General features: G+C 44.6%; 1 protein-coding gene across 1 annotated transcript in view; it reads left to right on the forward strand.

The window, feature by feature from the left end:
* Positions 1-22,686, forward strand: part of LOC123487237 (protein diaphanous homolog 3-like) — a 56,326-nt gene that overhangs the window by 12,358 nt on the left and 21,282 nt on the right. The window contains exon 2 of the mRNA XM_045218413.1: positions 19,087-19,119. Coding sequence (XP_045074348.1) covers positions 19,087-19,119 — 33 coding nt within the window. The remainder of the gene's footprint in view (positions 1-19,086; positions 19,120-22,686) is intronic.

Below are 22,686 nucleotides of genomic sequence, written 5' to 3' on the forward strand. Positions count from 1 at the left end.
GGACCAGCCTCCTGAATCCAAGTGTTTGAAGCATACAGAGGAGAGGACCAGCCTCCTGAATCCCAGAATGTTTGACATGGGGGAGGGGACCAGCCTCCTGAATCCAAGTGTTTGACATGGGGGAGGGGACCGTGTATGATCAAACTTTATCAATGTAAACATATGGGCCCTTTTCATACTTTGATCTGGAGACAACAGCTAGGGCGTAACATCTATAGAGAGACTATAGGTCAGTTGTGGGGCTGGTAACACTCTATAGAGACTATAGGGGTCAGATTAATAGCAGGGCTGGTAGCATCTATGGGGGACTATAGGAGTCAGTTAATATGGGCTGGTAGCATCTGCCTGTGTAGAGACTATAGGGGGTCAGTTAATGGCAGGGCTGGTAACATCTATAGAGACTATAGAAGGAGTCAGTTAATGCACTTGGGCTGGTAACATCTATAGAGACTAGGGGGGTCAGTTATTGTAGGGCTGGTAACATCTATAGAGAGCTATAGAAGTCAGTTAATGGCAGGGCTGGTAACATCTGCTGCAGAGACTATAGGGGGGTCAGTTAATGGCAGGGCTGTGTCTATAAACTATAGGTCAGTGTGGCAGGGCTGGTAACATCTATAGAGACTATAGAGAAGTCAGTTCTGTGTGCGGGCTGGTTGCATCTATAGAGACTATAGGGGGTCAGTTAATGGCAGGGCTGGTTTCGTCTATAGAGACTATAGGGGGGTGAGTTAATGGCAGGGCTGGTAACATCTATAGAGACTATAGGGGGGTCAGTTAATGGCAGGGCTGTAGCATCTATGAGACTATAGGGGGGTCCAGTTAATGGCAGGGCTGGTAACATCTATAGAGACTATAGGGGGTCAGTTAATGGCAGGGCTGGTAACATCATAGAGACTATAGGGGGGTCAGTTAATGGCAGGGCTGGTAACATCTATAGAGACTATAGGGGGGTCGGTTAGTGGCAGGGCTGGTAGCATCTATAGAGACTATAGGGGGGTCAGTTAATGGCAGGGCTGGGTAACATCTATAGAGACTATAGGGGGTCAGTTATTACTTGGCAGGGCTGGTAAATCTATAAGACTATAGGGTCAGTGCGGCAGGCTGTAACATCTATAAACCATAGGAGGTCAGTTAATGGCAGGCTGGTAACATCTATAGAGACTATGGGGTCAGTTATGGCAGGACTGGTAACATCTATAAATATAGGTCATAATGGCAGGGCTGTACATTATAACAAAGGTCGGTTAATGGCAGGAGCTGGTAGCATCTATAGAGACTATAGGAGGGGTCAGTTAATGGCAGGGCTGGTAACATCTATCCTGAGAGACTATAGGAGGGTCAGTTAATGGCAGGGCTGGTAGCATCTATAGAGACTATCGGGGGTCAGTGTGTGGCAGGGCTGGTAGTGTGCATCTGATAGAGACTATAGGAGGGTAGTTTTGGCGGCTGTAACATCTATGAGTGCATACATTGGACTCCTAGGTTGCCCTGCTGTTCCTTAATTGACAACGTATTAGGTCTTAGCGGCCGTGAGTGCTCCGTTTACAGTAGATGATTGATTGGATGGAAGGGTGTTTGCTTTCCGTTGGATCAAGTTCAAAGTGTGAAAGACAGACAGACAGAGAAGAGAGAGAGAGAGAGGAATGTTTTGAAACTGGAATGGTGGAAATTCAAACCAAACACTAGTGGCAAACAGAGCATGAAATTCCTAATAAAAGCAGATAGAGCTGGAACACCACTATCTGGTCACTTAGAGGTGAGGGGTTGGAAATGGGAACCGCGTCTCAAATGTCACACTATTCCACTTTATACCACCCTATTCCCCCATCGTGCTCTGATCAAAAGTATTGCACTACAAATGGAATAGGGTGCCAGTTTTGGGACACGTGACCCCAGTCTCTCTCTCCTGATTGGGTAGCAGTGCTACTGGCAGCGTATTAGTCACAGAACCATTTCTAGAGAGGCAATTATAGGATCTATAGCCAGTGTGGCCTGGCATTATGTCAACATGTCCCACTCCACCTAACCCAGGTGCAGTTAACAAGAGACCGTTCCCTCCCTTTTTTAATGAAAAAGCGTGAACATTTCCCAAACATGCTGAAACAATGAAAAAGCTTCAGGAGAGAGGTTATATCAGGGTGGAGTGTGAGTCCCAGGGCTGGATGTGCTGCTGTGCGGTTTTCTCCTTCCAGTTAGTGGCTCGTTTGCCTTTATTTATTTTATATGTGATTTTTAAATAAAAGTAGCTGTCAGATCAACTCTTTTTTAATTTTTCTGTGTTTTTGACTTGTGTTGTGGGTTGCTTTCCTAAAAGCAGTAATCATTGATCCTCTTGATATGCTAGTTCACTGTTATTTCTGATTTTGCTTTACAATACCCTCTTTGCGGTCCGTATTTACCTGCTTCCCGCCTGTTGTGTTCAGGTCCTGTGTTTCCGGTCCCCTTTCCGGCTCTGTTTTAATCCTCTTTTGACACGGTCCTCTGTTTGCTGCCAGTGTTTTGGTAGCGGGGAGTCCTTCTGGCACAAAATAGAAATTTTGCGCAGCGCTTGTTGGTTTGCTGCAGTGGTGGTGGCTTTAGCCTGACTGTGTTTGTGTTCCAAATGTCACCCTGTCCCTCTATATAGTGCACTTGTTTTGGCCCAGGCCCATAAGAATAGGATGCAGCCTCTGTGGTCAGTGGAGTAGACGGCAGTGGCGCTGGCCTCCATCCCTCACTTCACTGTGAGGCGGGCGTGGAGATCAGCCGGCGTTCATGGCTGGCTCCATGGAACACAGCATCGCGCAAAGAATTTTTCTTTCCCGTTTCCCGCAACAGCGCAGAACACAACACAACAACAGGTTGGGGAGCAGCAGCCAAACAGCACAGATCAGAATGAATTTTAGTTTTTTACCGTACACTAACTATTTTTTTGCTGAGTTTTGAAGAGACTGGGGTTGGAGAGTGGAGGAGTGCAGGGGTGACTGAAACCCAGTAAGAGCGTGGGATGTTCTGTCTGTAGTAGACCCATAACCACACACCTTGAAGAGGGCGGCTGTTTGATTTAACGCGGTATCAAGTCTAGTGCATTTCCCCTCTACCTCCCGGATAGCCCCAAGGATGCGTCTGTGTTAAACCACAAGGATGATAATACTAGAGTTCTTTGCATTTCATATCCTACCTCCGGTCATTTGGTGTGGCAGGGCTAGGAATCCACCACTGCCTGGCTGTGGCTGTTTGGCTACTATCCTACAAATAGAGCCGCCCGTTCCCTTAAGTAGTGCACTTGCTTTTGGCTCAGGGGCTCCACTGCAGGGTCTCACTACAGTGTGTGTTTGGGACACACCTGGCGCTGGCTGGCCCCTGCCTCAGTGATTGCTATTCAGGACCAGTTGGTCCTGCCTTGCCCGCCCAGCCCCTGACCTAGCTGGAGCCCGTAGGGACTAGCTGTCAGCCCAGTCACTTCCCCTCTCTGGCTGTGTCCCCACCCGTTATTCCTATATAGTGCACTACCTTTGCCCAGAGCCCCACAGGGTATTGCACTATACAGGGAATAGGGTGTTATTTGGGACGCACTTGCTGTCAGCCCAGTCATTTCACTCCTCACAGACGGACGACCGATATCCTGCCTCTCTGTCCTCACGCTAGTGTTGGGGAGAAACATTTATAGCAGTTACATATCGGGGACGATGTATCGTTTGACAATTCGCGAATATTATTTTTGCACTTATTGGCTGTACCTGCACCAAAACTCCATATTTTTCCTTAATTTTTTGTTATTTTTATTTAACCTTTATTTAACTAGGCAAGTCAAAGGTAAGAACAAAATCCTTATTTACAATGATGGAAACCCCGACGGCTGGGTCAATTGTGGCCACCCTATGACTCCTAATCAAGGCTGGATTGTGATACAGCCTGGAATCGAACCAGGGTCTGTGAGTGACGCCTCTAGCCCTGAGATATTGTGCCTTAGAACGGCTGCGCCACTCGGGAGCTTGTTCTTCCTGTATTAATGATTAGGATGTTGTGTTTCTGTTCTGTGTTCTTCCTGTATTAATGATTTGATGTTGTGTTTCTGTTCTGTGTTCTTCCTGTATTAATGATTAGGATGTTGTTGTGTTTCTGTTCTGTGTTCTTCCTGTATTAATGATTAGGTTGTTGTGTTTCTGTTCTGTGTTCTTCCTGTATTAATGATTAGATGGTTGTTCTGTGTTCTTCCTGTATTAATGATTGTGATTTGTGTTTTTCTGTTCTGTGTTCTTCCTGTATCAATGATTAGGATGTTGTGTTTCTGTTCTGTGTTCTTCCTGTATTAATGAGGTTAGAATGTTGTTGTGTTTCTGTTCTGTGTTCTTCCTGTATTAATGATTAGGATGTTGTGTTTCTGTTCTGTGTTCTTCCTGTATTAATGATTAGGATGTTGATTGTGTTTCTGTTCTGTGTTCTTCCTGTATTAATGATTAGGGTTGTGTTTCTGTTCTGTGTTCTTCCTGTATTAATGATTAGCTATGATGTTGTAGTGTTTCAGGCTTCATATTCCAGTCAGTCTTTTTATCTCAATGGCCAATACATAGCATCAGCAAACCCAGGGTTTATATACGTCATTGATCTCAACCACGTCGCCCTCAAAAATGTCTTATCAATTCCAGTCGTGACACACAACCTCATTACTTTCTTTGATTCCGCAATCACAGTTGTCTTTGAAGAGAGTATTACTGCCGTCCATCTACCTCTCTCCTTTCCACGTAACTGCTTGAGAAAATGGCACCCTTTACTCCCTATATAGTTGCACTACTTTTTTCCCAGAGCCCCATGGAATAAATAGGAGGCCATTTGGGATGCAAACCACGGCGTCAGCATCCTGTGTTGGATGGCAGCCCTGTCCTGTCAATCAGGTCTCCCTCTGGCAAGGTTAAGACAACCATCCACCTGGTGGCCGGCGCTGCTCGGGATGGAGCCTAATGGACTGGAATTGACATGATTAGGGGCCTCCACCTTATGGAGCCTAATGGACTGGAATTGACGGCGATTAGGGGGCCTCCACCTTGATGGACTGCCTAATGGACTGGGAGTTGACGTGATTAGGGGCCTCCACCTTGATGGAGCCTAATGGATGGAATTGACATGATTAGGGGCACTCCCACCTTGATGGAGCAATGGACTAATTGACATGATTAGGGGCCTCCACCTGATGGAGCCTAATGGACTGGAGTTGACATGATTAGGGGCCTCCACCTGATGGAGCCTAAATGGACTGGAGTTGACATGATTAGGGGCCTCCACCTTGATGGAGCCTAATGGACTGGAGTTGACATGATTAGGGGCCTACGCTGATGGAGTTGCAGGTAACACAGAGACTGCTTCTGAAATGGCTCCTATTCCCTATATAGTGCTATGGGGCCCTGGTCAAAAAGTAGTGCACTATATAGGGAATAGTGCCATTTGGGGACGCTGACGATTTGATTTTTAATGGGTTAGAATTACAAGGGGGCTGGCTGGGCCCGGCGGACTAAATCTGTTCGTTGGCCATTCATACGTCTCGTTCTCACTGACCTTCATGGTCGCGCTAGCTAAGGTTAATTCTCTCTTGTTCGTTCGTTCGTTCACTCTCTCTCTTTCTAGCTCTTTCTCTCTCTTCACCCCCCACCCTCTCTCACCCTCTTTCTGTTTCTCTTCCCTCTCTTTCTCCCTCTCTCTCTCTTCCTCTCTCCCTCTCTGCTCTCCTAATTCTTCATTGCTTGTTCTCCACACTCCCCGACACCTGATTTTAGTTGGGCTGTTATGGCGGACGCAGTCGTGGACAGTCAGTAATTGAAAGATACAGTATGCTAAGTTTGAATTAAAAAGGAATGTACTGATAACCGTGAAGTGAAAATGAGTCCATTGCTGTGTACAAATTGTTTCCAGGTATTCTGGCCTTATTTTTCCAATCGAAAGTGTGGGTGGGTGATTCCTCACTCCTTTGCCCTTTTACCACCTCAACACCTTTTTGGAATAGGTCAGACTTCTTACATGCTCTGAATTGTATATATCGTGCGTCAACAAAAACATGGCAAAGAGTGGGAGACCTTGTTGTTTCTGAAAGACTTTTGTACACAGCTTATGACCCCAAATAGCACCCTATTCCCTATATAGTGCGCTACTTTTTGACCAGAGCCGGGATTGGGATGCAACCACAACGTTTGTCCGGCCTTAGTCCCAGGGGACAGATCTAGTCCCCCGTATCCATCTTGAAGTTCTTTTGGTTGACTAATAACTTCTGGATGATCTTTGACTGTGTTCAGTAATGACCTTTCAGAATGAATAATTGATATGACACTGGGCTTGGTGACTGAGCCTCCATCCAGTCCATTGGTAAAGCTAGACGGAAAGGAATCGGCCTCCGCCAAGTGGGACCTGTTGTTGTAGGTGTATAGCCCCCCGTGTTGCTCAGTTGGTAGAGCATGGTGCTTGCAACGCCAGGTTGTTGTGTGGTTCGATTCCCACGGGGGGCAGTATGGTAGAAAATGTATGCACTCACTAAACTGTAAGTCGCTCTGGATAAGAGGGGTCTGCTAAAATGACTAAAATGTATTTAACACACGTCTTATTGTTTATAGTTCCACTTACACTGTTCTGTTCATGGCTTTTTCAGTTGAATGGAACACGTTTTATAAAAGAATACATCTAAATCAACTTGTAATTGGTGTGGAAAAACAGAGGTGGAGTTAAACGTATAAAATCCTCAATGTGTGTTGGCCTGCTGAAATAGAATTAGACTGGTTTAGTGGCAGGTAGCCGAGTGGTAAGAGCGTTGTGCCAGTAACCGAAAGGTCGCTGGTTCTAATCCCCGAGCCGACTAGGTGAAAAATCTGTCGACGTGCCCTTGAGCAAGGGCACTTAACCCTAATTGCTCCTGTAAATCGCTCTGGATAAGAGCGTCTGCTAAAATGACTAAAATGTAAAAAAATAGTCTGTCTGGTGGGGAATGGAAGTGGTGTGTTCTTGGGGAGGGTGGTGGAGATGGGGGGTGTGTGTGTGTGTCAGGTGGGATATTTGTGGGGAATGAAGTGTGAGTGTGTCATGTGTGTTTATGTTGAGTGTTCTGCTCTAATGGGGCCTCGACTCTCACATTAGGAGAACTGGCTTCACCATCTAAATCCGCTCACAGTGCAAATGGAATGGGATTTTAAAGAGGAGGGATGTCATGAATACAGCCAGCTTTGATGAGATGCCAGCCCAAGGGGTGGGTGTGTGCAGGTTGTTCTGGATCAAAAAAGGGGCTTGAGGGCGGGGCAGGGGGCGTGGCGGGGGAGGCACGGTCGGCCCTTTTGAAGTGGCTGATTTTTAGAGGCCCCCGTCTTGGAGGAAACACTGGCTTATAGACAAAACGGTTCAAGAGCAAGAGCCAAATTCACAGGATTCAACATGCCACATTGGCTTCACAAACCGCCAGAAGCTTCTGTTTACCACAGAGAGAGTTTGATTCTATCTGTTCTCCTCTACCTTGCCTGGCTGGCAAAGTACCAACAACAAAAAACATATCTGGTTTTGAATCTGAATTTAGAGAACTACATTTTTAAACTGAATCTGAATACGTCTGATAAGTTGAATATATGAAACTTTGATAAACTTGAAATGATAGTTTGTAAACTTGATACACGGACAATGAATGCAATATCTACCATATTGAAATTGAATATATAAATAGAATTTAAAAACTGAATGCATTATTCATTCAATTCAGTCTCAAATCATGAAATACAAGTTCAGTTTATGAATTCAAGGATTAAATTCATGCATTACACATTTTTTGTTGTTGTTGCAATATTGTAACTTTTTGGGCGACACGACCAAATTCACACAGAAATGTGAGTTATGGATCTGTCATTCTCAATGAAAGCAAGTCTAAGATGTGGTAGATCTGTTCTATGTGCCATTTCTATACTTCCTGTTAAGTTATGTTTTTTAATTTTCGTTTTTTACATCACCTTCAAACAGCTGAAAAATACAATATTTTGGGTTATGGAAAAGTTTCACAGCGATTTTAGATGCTACAATGATTATCTACACTATACTTGCATGTTTTGTCACATAAACTGAAATTAAGCGAACTACTCAAATTTGAGCAGCCAGGAAATGGCGGTAGCGATTTCTGCATAATGCACCTTTTTTTAAAATTTTTATTCAATATCCTAATACAAAATTATGGAAATGAAATACAATTTCTGTTGACATTTGAAATCACTCCATATCTGTGGGTCTACATTTTTATTTATGCGTCTCTTTTAATATTGAACTCAGTAGCAACTATTTTACAACCCGGATATTTCATATGGCTTTACGATACTGAGCGCACGAAAACGTGCAATTTGCCCATCAGCCATTGTGAGTGCATAGGTAGCGTGCTACAACTGCAACGTTATTTATCATTACATTTACTGTTAGATGAATACATGGCTGCTAGCAGTGGGTATTTATATTTAGTGTTAGGCGATCTAGCTAATGTGTTTCTCGTGTGGTGAAATGGCACCAAAATAAATGACCGTATGATGTTAGTGCACCTAAAGATGTACAATTCTGGAGCCCTATTTTTAACAGTATATAAAATATAACCATACCTTCTTGTCAAATCACAATTCATGACATCACTGGATTAGGTTGAACGTCAACATCTTGACTCATGCGTTTTCTGCTTGGACATGTTAGATGAAACGACTTAGTTTCTTGAATAACCATGTCAGTAGTCTATAACAGTTTAAAGCATTGTGAATTACTTTTATAAGGTGATTTCTAATTATTTCTATTGCATGACGCCACCCAGAAAATTGGGTGCTATCAAATCATGGGCTGGTGTGACCCAAATCATGGGCTGGTGTGACCCAAATCATGGGCTGGTGTGACCCAAATCATGGGCTGGTGTGACCAAATCATGGGCTGGTGTGACCCAAATCATGGGCTGGTGTGACCCAAATCATGGGCTGGTGTGACCAAATCATGGGCTGGTGTGACCAAATCATGGGCTGGTGTGACCCAAATCATGGGCTGGTGTGACCAAATCATGGGCTGGTGTGACCAAATCATGGGCTGGTGTGACCAAATCATGGGCTGGTGTGACCAAATCATGGGCTGGTGTGACCAAATCATGGGCTGGTGTGACCCAAATCATGGGCTGGTGTGACCCAAATCATGGGCTGGTGTGACCCAAATCATGGGCTGGTGTGACCCAAATCATGGGCTGGGTGACCCAAATCATGGGCTGGTGTGACCAAATCATGGGCTGGTGTGACCCAAATCATGGGCTGGTGTGACCAAATCATGGGCTGGTGTGACCCAAATCATGGGCTGGTGTGACCAAACCATGGGCTGGTGTGACCAAATCATGGGCTGGTGTGACCCAAATCATGGGCTGGTGTGACCAAATCATGGGCTGGTGTGACCCAAATCATGGGCTGGTGTGACCCAAATCATGGGCTGGTGTGACCAAATCATGGGCTGGTGTGACCCAAATCATGGGCTGGTGTGACCAAATCATGGGCTGGTGTGACCCAAATCATGGGCTGGTGTGACCAAATCATGGGCTGGTGTGACCCAAATCATGGGCTGGTGTGACCCAAATCATGGGCTGGTGTGACCAAATCATGGGCTGGTGCGACCCAAATCATGGGCTGGTGTGACCCAAATCATGGGCTGGTGTGACCCAAATCATGGGCTGGTGTGACCCAAATCATGGGCTGGTGTGACCCAAATCATGGGCTGGTGTGACCCAAATCATGGGCTGGTGTGACCCAAATCATGGGCTGGTGTGACCCAAATCATGGGCTGGTGTGACCCAAATCATGGGCTGGTGTGACCCAAATCATGGGCTGGTGTGACCCAAATCATGGGCTGGTGTGACCCAAATCATGGGCTGGTGTGACCCAAATCATGGGCTGGTGCGACCAACTCAGTTTGTGGTATCAAGGGAACATGTTAGTCTACAGCCCTGTCAAGGGGTGGGATTTGTAATCTGCTGCTGAGTGCTGTGTTCTTCTGCCGATTGACTGTTGGGAAGAGACATTTACATTTACATTTTCGTCATTTAGCAGACGCTCTTATCCAGAGCGACTTACACATGTTTTTTTTTGGTGGGGTAAGGGGGTGGGTAGAAGGGATTACTTTATCCTACCCCCAGGTATTCCTTAAAGAGGTGGGGGTTTCAAGTGTCTCCGGAAGGTGGTGAGTGACTCCGCTGTCCTGGCGTCGTGAGGGAGCTTGTTCCACCATTGGGGTGCCAGAGCAGCGAACAGTTTTGACTGGGCTGAGCCGGAACTTATGCTTCCGCAGAGGTAGGGGGCCAGCAGGCCAGAGGTGGATGAACGCAATGCCCTCGTTTGGGTGTAGGGGACTGATCAGAGCCTGAAGGTGCGGAGGTGCCGTTCCCCTCACAGCTCCGTAGGCAAGCACCATGGTCTTGTAGCAGATGCGAGCTTCAACTGGAAGCCAGTGGAGTGTGCGGAGGAGCGGGGTGACGTGAGAGAACTTGGGAAGGTAGAACACCAGACGGGCTGCGGCGTTCTGGATGAGTTGTAGGAGTTTAATGGCACAGGCAGGGGAGCCCAGCCAACAGCGAGTTGCAGTAATCCAGACGGGGAGATGACAAGTGCCTGGATTAGGACCTGTGCCGCTTCCTGTATATGACCTACCTCACCAGTAGTTTCAGCCAATAACATGACCTACCTCACCAGTAGTTTCAGCCAATAACATGACCTACCTCACCAGTAGTTTCAGCCAATAACATGACCTACCTCACCAGTAGTTTCAGCCAATAACATGACCTACCTCACCAGTAGTTTCAGCCAATAACATGACCTACATCACCTGTAGTTTCAGCCAATAACATGACCTACCTCACCAGTAGTTTCAGCCAATAACGTGACCTACCTCACCAGTAGTTTCAGCCAATAACGTGACCTACCTCACCAGTAGTTTCAGCCAATAACATGACCTACCTCACCAGTAGTTTCAGCCAATAACATGACCTACATCACCTGTAGTTTCAGCCTCTCTGTATCTGCAGTCTGGTTTTCTGTCTATTTTTCCTCTGGGGTCCGCTGTGTTACACCTTTAGGGTGCGTCCCAAATGTCACTATATTCCCTAAAAGTAGTGCACTATATATAGAGAATAGGGTGCCATTTGGGACGATCTTCCAGCGTTTGTTTTCTCTGGTCTCCTAGTTAATGGGATAGCTGCATTTGGCTGGCTGTTATTTCATCCAACCTCCCTCTCATTTCCCTCTTTATTTCTTGTAATAGTTCGTCCAACTTGTACTGAACCTGCTGATCAGGCTGCTAAAGCATCGGTCCTGCTAGCTGTCTGCCATGTGGATTGTGATTTCCCCCTTGCTTTCTCAAAGCTGAACTAACTGGAAAAAGCTGTATTCTTTCTGTCACAGTGGGGAGAAAACAACATTGTATTTGCAATGTTGACATTTCTGAATAAGTCATTTTGGGGCTGGGTTTCGAGACTGGAGGATATTGTTAGGGCTGTCATATAATTGAACATAAAACGTGTAACCGATGGTTATGGAAGACTCATAACCGTTAAAAAAATTAACATTATTTTACTTTTTTGGAGCGAACAGCTGACTGTAGACGCGACAGCTGGGCATTCGTGTGGCTGAGTCCGTTTCTGCAGTGTCATGGACTCTTAACAACGTGATGAAACAAACAAGGTGTTGTAGCAAACACGTTTTCGGTTGCCTAGGCAACGCCTCCCTCCCCTTTTTTAGCAGCAGCGCACATAGAAATGTAATGAATATTTAATTGTATTTACAGTTTTTGCTATTCGAACTGTTATTACGGTGACCGCGGTCATTTTGGCTGGCCAATTACCATCATCCCAAAATTCCATGACCGTCACAGCCCTAGATATTGTTGCTTTTTAGGGATCTTGATTTCACGACGCCAGTATCGAGATACAACGCTATAGCTTGCGAAATACACACGTGACTCTGGGTGACAACGTGAGGCAGTTTTTTTCCCCAACATTAGGACTGGGTTTCCTCCAAGACATTCAATCCGCTTCATGTTTTTTGTTTCCTTTTGCTTCCTTACTTCCTAGTATCGTGAGACTTGGTATCGAGACAACACAAATGTTTATCTTAGTCAGAGCTTTAGGGATCTTATGGATATTAGTCAGTTTGTTAGTCTCCCTCCTCTCCCTCTCAATTCCTGGGTCTGTTAAGTGTCTTGTTGGCCAGGACCGGAGGTCTTGCAGATGGTGAGGCTGCTGGTGGTGGGCCTTGGAGAGACTGGTTGGAGAATTTCCTAACGTAGTGCACTACTTTTTGACAGGAGCCCACAGCAATTTAAGGCTCAGCTAGAGTCTGGAGTCTCTGGGTAAAGGCTGCCAGCCATGGAAGAGGAGCTGGGAGCATCACTGTGGGGAAGTTAATTATTTTCTGCCGTTGACATGGACACCACTCTGTAGTGTTGCACGGTATCCCAAACTTCGATAGTATCATTTGTCTTGCATTCGGTACTAGAATTTGTTACTTTCGGTACTTCTGTCAAATGTGTCTCACGGATCAGGGCCGTCTATCAGCCCCTTATTATAGCGTTTTTATTTGCTGAAATGTGTGCCTTTGCCCGACCTATTAAAAGGGACAGGCGGCTATTTGAGACTACGCCGTTAAATGTAAGTTTCATGGTAAATGCATTTGTGCCTAACCTAATTAAGACTTTTGGGTAGCTCTCTTGTGTTCTCAGAAGTGAGAGAGAGTGAGAGAGTGAGAGAGTGAGTGAGAGTGAGAGAGAGTGAGTGAGAGTGAGTGAGTGAGTGAGTGAGTGAGTGAGTGAGTGAGTGAGTGAGTGAGTGAGTGAGTGGGAGTGGTGAGTGGTGAGTGAGTGAGTGAGTGAGTGGTGAGTGAGTGAGTGAGTGAGTGAGTGAGTGGTGAGTGAGTGAGTGGAGTGAGTGAGTGAGTGAGTGAGTGAGTGAGTGAGTGAGTGAGTGAGTGAGTGAGTGAGTGAGTGAGTGAGTGAGTGAGTGAGTGAGTGAGGTGAGTGGTGGTGAGTGAGTGGGTGGAGTGGTGAGTGAGTGAGTGAGTGAGTGAGGGTGGTGAGTGAGTGAGTGAGTGAGTGGTGAGTGAGTGAGTGAGTGAGTGAGTGAGTGAGTGAGTGAGTGAGTGGTGGTGAGTGAGTGAGTGAGTGAGTGAGTGAGTGAGTGAGTGAGTGAGTGAGTGGTGGTGAGTGAGTGAGTGAGTGAGTGAGTGGAGGAGTGAGTGAGTGAGTGAGTGAGTGAGTGAGTGAGTGAGTGAGTGAGTGAGTGAGTGAGTGAGTGAGTGAGTGAGTGAGTGAGTGAGTGAGTGAGGAGTGAGTGAGTGAGTGAGTGAGTGAGTGAGTGAGTGAGTGAGTGAGTGAGTGAGTGAGTGGTGAGTGAGTGAGTGAGTGAGTGAGTGAGTGTAGCCGGTCAATTAATGGCCTCTCCTGGACCTCTAGTTGCTAACAGTTGGCACTTGTCTAACTCTTACCCTCATTTTTCGCTTGTCAAACTAATCAAGCTGTGAAAACGCTTTTCTTTTTTTCCCCCCTAAACGAAGGTCATTTCCAGTTTTGGGAGTGATTCCCTGATCGATCCAGCTACTACATGTTTTATAGTGAACCGTGTCAATACGCTTTGACTTCCCTTTAATGAAGTAAGACTGATGGGGGGAGTTGCATGGTCGAGCCAAACTCCAATAACCACCACAGTGTGTGTCTCTCAGTGCGTGCATGTTTAGGAGATGGTGTTTTTGTTTCGGTCGCTGGCAGGAGAGTCGAGAGTGTGTGTGTACTGTTAATAGCACAAGTAAGAAAGGTAGGGAGGTTGCGAAAATGTACAGTTGTAGTTTGACCGACTATAATGTTGTCTACCTTGTCACAACACAACTGATTGGCTGAAGATAGCCCTATTTGGTAAAATACCAAGTCCATATTATGGCAAGAACAGCTCAAATAAGCAAAGAGAAACGACAGTCCATCATTACTTTAAGACATGAAGATCAGTCAATCCGGAACATTTCAAGAACTTTGAAAGTCTCTTCAAGTGCAGTCGCAAAAACCATCAAGCGCTATGATGAAACTGGCTCTCATGAGGACCGCCACAGGAAAGGAAGACCCAGAGTTACCTCTGCTGCAGAGGATAAGTTCATTAGAGTTACCAGCCTCAGAAATTGCAGCCCAAATAAATGCTTCACAGAGTTCAAGTCACAGACACATCTCAACATCAACTGTTCAGAGGAGACTGCGTGAATCAGGCCTTCATGATCGAATTGCTGCAAAGAAACCACTACTAAAGGACACCAATAATAAGAAGAGACTTGCTTGGGCTAAGAAACACGAGCAATGGACATTAGACCGGTGGAAATTTGTCCTTTGGTCTGGAGTTAAAAAATTTTAGATTCTTTGTTTCCAACCGCCATGTCTTTGTGAGACACGGTGTGGGTGAATGGACGATCTCCGCATGTGTGGTTCCCACCGTAAAGCATGGAGGAGGAGGTGTTATGGTGTGGGGGTGCTTTGCTGGTGACTTAGTCTGTGATTTATTTAGAATTAACCAGCATGGCTACCACATCATTCTGCAGCGATACGCTATCCCATCTGGTTTGGGCTTAGTATGACTATCATATGTTTTTCAACAGGACAATGACCCAACACACCTCCAGGCTGTGTAAGGGCTATTTGACCAAGAAGGAGAGTGATGGAGTGCTGCATCAGATGACCTGGCCTCCACAATCCCCCGACCTCAACCCATCTGAGATGGTTTGGGATGAGTCGGACCGCAGAGTGAAGGAAAAGCTAACAAGTGCTCAGCATATGTGGGAACTCCTTCAAGACTGTTGGAAAAGCATTCCAGGTGAAGCTGGTTGAGAGAATGCCAAGAGTGTGCAAAGCTGTCATCAAGGCAAAGGGTGGCTATTTGAAGAATCTCAAGTATAAAATATATTTTGATTTGTTTAACACTGTTTTTGGTTAGTACATGATTCCATATGTGTTATTTCATAGTTTTGATGTCTTCACTATTATTCTACAATGTAAAAAATAGTAAAAACGAATAAATAACATTGAACAAGTAGTTGTGTCCAATCTTGACTGGTGCTGTATGTATGTATGTATGTATGTATAAATATATATGATATATATATATGGAATAGGTATGGTGCCATTTGGGATGAGCATTCTCTATTCTACTTTGGTAAATTATGCTAATTAGGCTAAATTATCAATTAAACGTCTCAATCATCCAACTGGGAATTTCAACTCGGGAACTCCCGCCTCTTTCTAGAGCTCCGACTTTCCTACCTGAAGAAAACTGACGTCATGATTTGACCTGGTATCTTTCAGTTCCCCTGTTGTCTTGAAAGCACCATAAAAGTTAATGGTACACTTTTTGCCAGCTCTTATCTGTTTCAACCTGGATTATATGCTCTCTTCTGCATTTAAAAACCAAATATCAACAACAGGTTAGATGTGACAGCAGAGATGAGGTGTGCACTGTCGACCACGCCCCCTGACTTTGAGAAGCTCCGTCGCGTCATGCATCAAAGCCACACCCATCTCATTAGTGGGGGTGAGATAAGATGCATGATGTCAGACTAATTTGCAATAGACTGTCATAGACCCACATTTAAAAGTATGTGATGGTGAGTTAAGAAGACAATCAGAAACTGATATAGAATGTTTTTCAATTGACTACCATAGCCCCAAATAAATAAAAAAGTAGACATTGGCTGTTAATTACGTAATTCTTTCCACATGGTTGGGGTCGTGAGAATCATATCCAAAATGGGGTTGTTGGCCAAAGCACTTCGGAAACCCCTGGCCCACACCAAATAACTGCATTATTTTCATGGTCAGTGGACATACATTGATCAAGTGATTTCAGCTATGTGAGGGTAGCCTCACGATCTCTCAATATTGGCCACCATTAATTGGATATTTGAGTAATGTAAAATAAAAGGTGAGCTATACCTGACAAGTATGAGTGGTTTTAGGTTTTGATATTACGGATGGATGGTCAGTCCTTACGTCCATAGCTCTGTCTAGGAATTTGAGTGGTTACGTTTCTCCAGCCCTCAGCTTTGTTATTGTTTCAACTGCCGATCGCCTCACTTCCGCCTCTCTATGATCTGATTCGCCTCTCTATGATCTGATTCGCCTCTCTATGATCCGATTCGCCGCTCTATGATCCGATTCGCCTCTCTATGATCTGATTCGCCTCTCTATGATCTGATTCGCCTCTCTATGATCTGATTCGCCTCTCTATGATCTGATTCGCCCCTCTATGATCTGATTCGCCGCTCTATGATCTGATTCGCCTCTCTATGATCTGATTCGCCTCTCTATGATCTGATTCGCCTCTCTATGATCTGATTCGCCTCTTGTGTGGAAAAGGAGAGTACCCCTAATGAATTTGGAATAGTTCCAAACCAGTTTAAAAAAACTGCACAATTCGACGTTCCGTTTCGCCATTAGTTTAACTTTCTAATTATGGACCAACTTTGGGACCAAGAGAAGCTTTGGTGACACCGAGGAGCAGTTGGCTACGAAGCTGTCAGAACTCGAAGCGTAATAGGCCTACACGTTTTTGTGGGATGGTTATTTGCGTCTAGCGATTTTGATTTCGTCTCGAGTCGATCGTTGACAGAAATGACATTTGAATGCATAATTTTTGTCATAACTTGCCTTCTTTTTTTTTTTTTTTTTTAGTGTTTTCAGATGTAGTCCCCCCGCCTGGGCGTAGCTACTGTAAGCCTCCCAAACAGCACCCTGTTCTGGTCAAAAGTAGTGCACTATGTCGGAGGGAATAGGGTGCCATCGAGGACACGTCCACTGCGTTGTGCTGCAGTGTGTCTTTGTAAATTGTCAGGTTGTGGGCGTTGTATAGTGGAGTTAGACAGTACTCCTTCCTTTTTAGGTTCAATAGTTATGCGTCCAATTATCCTGTCATATGTATATATGCACATATTTCTTCCTCAACTCGCTGGGCTAATCGTTGAATTGATCTGAGGGAGAGAAATATTTCATTTGGTTACTCTGCTGGCTCTCTGCCTGGCTGAGAGTAGTTTGTTCCCAAATGGAAGTTGTAAAAATGTTAATCCCAGAAACTCATTAGCGGTCTGCTTTGACAGGTTGACATGTTTTACGCTCTGCCTTGTGGGTTTTATGGTAATTATAGGCCTGATGTATTGATTGATGCTTCTGGTTCCTCCTGCGTAGCTCCGCTTCTCCGCTCCTCTGCTTGGCTCCAGCGATAGGAGACCAAAGTAACCTTTTTCCTTGTCAATATTTTCATGCACAGATGGAAATTGTTGATTGGTTCCAGTCTTTTTTTTTTTTTTTTTTTTTTTTTCGCGTCCGCGGTCGTCTTAAAAAAAAATCGTCAGCTCCTCCGTCTCGAGAATTGTTGAGTTAATGAGTTGATGGTCTCGGATAGGATATGCACATCTCTGCATGTGTGGGCCTTTCTGAGTCTCATGCCAGACGCCACTCAAACTGAGATGAAGTGAAACTGAAGAAGCAGGGGTTAAATCAAACAGGATTCAACAGTGGAATAGAGTTTTGGATACCAGTTAGTTTGCTTATGTTCTTTCTGTACGAGAACCCATTTCCCTTGCCTCAATTAGTGCATTGTATTTTGAAGTAAAAGCCAGGGGTGAACATTGGAACAATAGGATTAGTCTTTAGATTGCCTGATTTGTATACAGCACACCAGAGCCTTACTTTACATAGGCTATGGGTCTGTAGCACACTAGCATAGTCTGAGCCCTGAGCACAGTCCTGACTATTGGAGTTAAGGCGTTTGAATTCTGGCTGTGTTCTCTTTCCCCACCAGGAGAACATTAGCGTAGCTTTTACACTCTGCAGGGCCCAGTGAGAAATCAGGGTTTAACCTAGCGGAGAATGTCCTCTGTACACACAGGCTCACAGCAGCCAGGTAATAGGGCTCCACATTTACATGACACATTCATCCTGCTGGCCGGGCCAAACTGGGCTTTAGATTAATGCTCTGGAGCGTGGTGGATGTTTCTGTCGTTTTTCTCGTTCTATTTTTCTCAACAGTTTTTGTCAACTTTTTTGTAAAGCTTTTTGTAAAGAACTTGGTCCTCCTTAACTACAAGTGTTCCACAGGGCTCGGTTCTAGGCCCGCTCCTGTTCTCTCTACTGGTATTCCACAGGGCTCAGTTCTAGGCCCTCTCCTGTTCTCTCTACTGGTGTTCCACAGGGCTCAGTTCTAGGCCCTCTCCTGTTCTCTCTACTGGTGTTCCACAGGGCTCAGTTCTAGGCCCTCTCCTGTTCTCTCTACTGGTGTTCCACAGGGCTCGGTTCTAGGCCATCTCCTGTTCTCTCTGTACACTGTCACTTGGTTCTGTCATATGATATCCTCACATCATATTAACTCAGCACCATGCTGTTAATGATCTGAGGAGTAACAGCATATTAACTCAATATGATGCTGTTAATGATCTGAGGAGTAACATCATATTAACTCAATATGATGCTGTTAATGATCTGAGGAGTAACATCATATTAACTCAATATGATGCTGTTAATGATCTGAGGAGTAACATCATATTAACTCAATATGATGCTGTTAATGATCTGAGGAGTAACATCATATTAACTCAATATGATGCTGTTAATGATCTGAGGAGTAACATCATATTAACTCAATATGATGCTGTTAATGATCTGAGGAGTAACAGCATATTAACTCAATACGATGCTGTTAATGATCTGAGGAGTAACATCATATTAACTCAATATGATGCTGTTAATGATCTGAGGAGTAACATCATATTAACTCAATACGATGCTGTTAATGATCTGAGGATTAACATCATATTAACTCGGCACCATGCTGTCTTTTTAACTGTAGTCCTCACCTTGATTTGGTGAAATTAAATGGCTACATTTGACTTTTTGATTGATTATCTTGACTTGATTTTTCTTTCATCTTGATATGATTGCTCTGAAAACTGAAATGCTATGCACCTATTTTTTTCTTCAGTGTACATAACTGTTGCGTGTCCTGATATTTTTTTCTTCAGTGTATATAACTGTTGCGTGTCCTGATATTTTTGTGGTTTTTCTTTCCCCCACCTCTAGCATTTACACGTTAAAAACATTAAGGATGATGTGGTAAGACTTCTACATTTATTTTTCTCTTTTAGAAATCAGTCTGTTGTCCTGTTTGCCTCTCACTCTTCCCTTCTCTCACGTCACCTGGTCCGTACTGTTGAACACGTTCTTCCTTTCTCTTTCTTTACTGATGGTTTGTTCAGTTTCCAGTCTACAGTAGTGATGCTCCCATTACCAGACTAACATCGGAGGCTCATGGGAATGACTGTACGAACCCACGTTTCTCTCGCTCGTTTCTCTCTCGTTTCTCTCTCTCTGTCTCTCTGTCTCTCTCTGCTCTCTCTCTGTCTCTCTGTCTCTCTCTCTGTCTCTCTCTGTGTCTCTCTCTGTCTCTCTCTGTGTCTCTCTCTCTGTCTCTCTCTGTGTCTCTCTCTCTCTGTCTCTCTCTCTCTGTCTCTCTCTGTCTCTCTGTCTCTGTCTCTGTCTCTCTGTCTCTCTGTCTCTGTGTCTCTGTCTCTCTGTCTCTGTCTCTCTCTGTCTCTGTCTCTCTCTGTCTCTGTCTGTCTGTCTCTCTCTCTTCTTCCCTGCCTGTCTGTCTGCATGTCTCCTGCCTGTGTGAATGAGCCTGACTGCTATGTCACTTCCGTTAACAAGCGTCTAACGGAGTGCATATGGTGTCAGTCCGGGTTTGTGATATGCAGATCAGTTTGAGTGCGAAGCATGACATCGGAGTGGACCCTTCCCTGCCATGTCCTATTCTGCTGGAGGGAAGCATGACTTATAGAATTAGGTGGTCGGCAGTCGCAGTGCTGAGCGGTGAGTTGAGGAGTTCACCCTATTCCCTGTGTAGCGCCCTACTGTTGTCCAAGGCTCATATTGGGCTCTGGTCAGAAGTAGTGCGTTACAGTATCTAGGTAATAGGGTGCCATTTGGGAAGCTAAAGGATTGTACATGAGCAGCTGTTCTTGACAGTGAAGACATTCCAAACGATACAGATGTCATCTCCCCGTGTAGCCTAATAGAATTTGTTGAGGAGCAATTTGTCTGAATTTTTTCGGCTTCTAGTCTCGGTCAGACTCTTTCCCCGTTAGGTCTGGACTGTTCCATGTGACTGCTGTTTGATAGCACCGTGACCGTAAATAAATGTATTGTTGATCCATAGTACCCAACAACGTCTTTCTGTACAACACAATGCCGCAGGTGATGCTGAGCCAGCCCTATCCAATCCACTGACTACGTCTACTCCAGCGTTGCCGGCCTTGAAACGCGACTGGGATTTCATTCAGCAACAGTTTTCCTCTTTCGCTGCCTCCCTCCTCATCTTCCCTCAATGTTTTTTATTTTCCTCCCTTCTGCTTCTCTTATTGGACCCGCTTTCATAATAACTTTCCATCTCAATTTGTAAGCCCCTTCCCTTCCTCAATAACACAATGTTTCTACCAAGCGAAACCCTTTGATATCTCTCCTCCCCTCTTCCCTCTCTCCTAAAACCCTCATGCTCTAAAAAAAAATTATTTTCAAATCCGTGTAAACTTCTATCCTCTTTGCAATCCTTTCCATCTTTTTGATCCTATCTCGTGTATCGATTGGCGTGACGGCGATCTGTGTCTGTTTGTGCCGAGGGGAGAAACAGAATTGTCTAATATCAGAGGCAGTGATCACGGCATGATGCCTGCGGAGCCAACAACACTGTGCTAAACCCCCCATCTCAAACACCACCGCTTGGCTCCAAACAAACACAGCACACACTGACGATAAACAGGAGGATGAATAGAAAGGGAACAGAGACGGGTAATAATGGAGGCCTTTTTGGACAGCCAATAGAAATGCTGACAATGTACAGAGAGAAACGCTCTTTAAATTCTACAAGTGTTTCAATCCATCCAGTCTTGCTACAGTGTTGGTGTGTGGCTGTGTTGGGGATATTTTGGCAGTCACTAAGTGTTGTTATGGTGTATTATCATACTGTCTGGGTGCTTAGTGGGTCACTAAGTGTTTATGGTGTATTATCATACTGTCTGGGTGCTTAGTGGGTCACTAAGTGTTATGGTGTATTATTATCATACTGTCTGGGTGCTTAGTGGGTCACTAAGTGTTATGGTGTATTATCATACTGTCTGGGTGCTTAGTGGGTCACTAAGTGTTATGGTGTATTATCATACTGTCTGGGTGCTTAGTGGGTCACTAAGTGTTATGGTGTATTATCATACTGTCTGGGTGCTAGTGGGTCACTAAGTGTTATGGTGTATTATCATACTGTCTGGGTGCTTAGTGGGTCACTAAGTGTTATGGTGTATTATTATCATACTGTCTGGGTGCTTAGTGGGTCACTAAGTGTTATGGTGTATTATCATACTGTCAGGGTGCTTAGTGGGTCACTAAGTGTTATGGTGTATTATCATACTGTCTGGGTGCTTAGTGGGTCACTAAGTGTTATGGTGTATTATTATCATACTGTCAGGGTGCTTAGTGGGTCACTAAGTGTTATGGTGTATTATCATACTGTCAGGGTGCTTAGTGGTCACTAAGTGTTATGGTGTATTATTATCATACTGTCTGGGTGCTTAGTGGGTCACTAGAGTGTTATGGTGTATTATTATCATACTGTCAGGGTGCTTAGTGGGTCACTAAGTGTTATGGTGTATTATCATACTGTCTGGGTGCTTAGTGGGTCACTAAGTGTTATGGTGTATTATTATCATACTGTCAGGGTGTTTAGTGGGTCACTAAGTGTTATGGTGTATTATCATACTGTCAGGGTGCTTAGTGGGTCACTAAGTGTTATGGTGTATTATTATCATACTGTCAGGGTGCTTAGTGGGTCACTAAGTGTTATGGTGTATTATCATACTGTCAGGGTGCTTAGTGGGTCACTAAGTGTTATGGTGTATTATCATACTGTCTGGGTGCTTAGTGGGTCACTAAGTGTTATGGTGTATTATTATCATACTGTCTGGGTGCTTAGTGGGTCACTAAGTGTTGTGGTGTATTATCATACTGTCAGGGTGCTTAGTGGGTCACTAAGTGTTATGGTGTATTATCATACTGTCTGGGTGCTTAGTGGGTCACTAAGTGTTATGGTGTATTATTATCATACTGTCAGGGTGCTTAGTGGGTCACTAAGTGTTATGGTGTATTATCATACTGTCAGGGTGCTTAGTGGGTCACTAAGTGTTATGGTGTATTATTATCATACTGTCTGGGTGCTTAGTGGGTCACTAAGTGTTATGGTGTATTATTATCATACTGTCAGGGTGCTTAGTGGGTCACTAAGTGTTATGGTGTATTATCATACTGTCTGGGTGCTTAGTGGGTCACTAAGTGTTATGGTGTATTATTATCATACTGTCAGGGTGTTTAGTGGGTCACTAAGTGTTATGGTGTATTATCATACTGTCAGGGTGCTTAGTGGGTCACTAAGTGTTATGGTGTATTATTATCATACTGTCAGGGTGCTTAGTGGGTCACTAAGTGTTATGGTGTATTATCATACTGTCAGGTGCTTAGTGGGTCACTAAGTGTTATGGTGTATTATCATACTGTCTGGGTGCTTAGTGGGTCACTAAGTGTTATGGTGTATTATTATCATACTGTCAGGGTGTTTAGTGGGTCACTAAGTGTTATGGT

This window comes from Coregonus clupeaformis, unplaced genomic scaffold (assembly GCF_020615455.1).
Source record: "Coregonus clupeaformis isolate EN_2021a unplaced genomic scaffold, ASM2061545v1 scaf1555, whole genome shotgun sequence".
Taxonomy (NCBI): domain Eukaryota; kingdom Metazoa; phylum Chordata; class Actinopteri; order Salmoniformes; family Salmonidae; genus Coregonus; species Coregonus clupeaformis.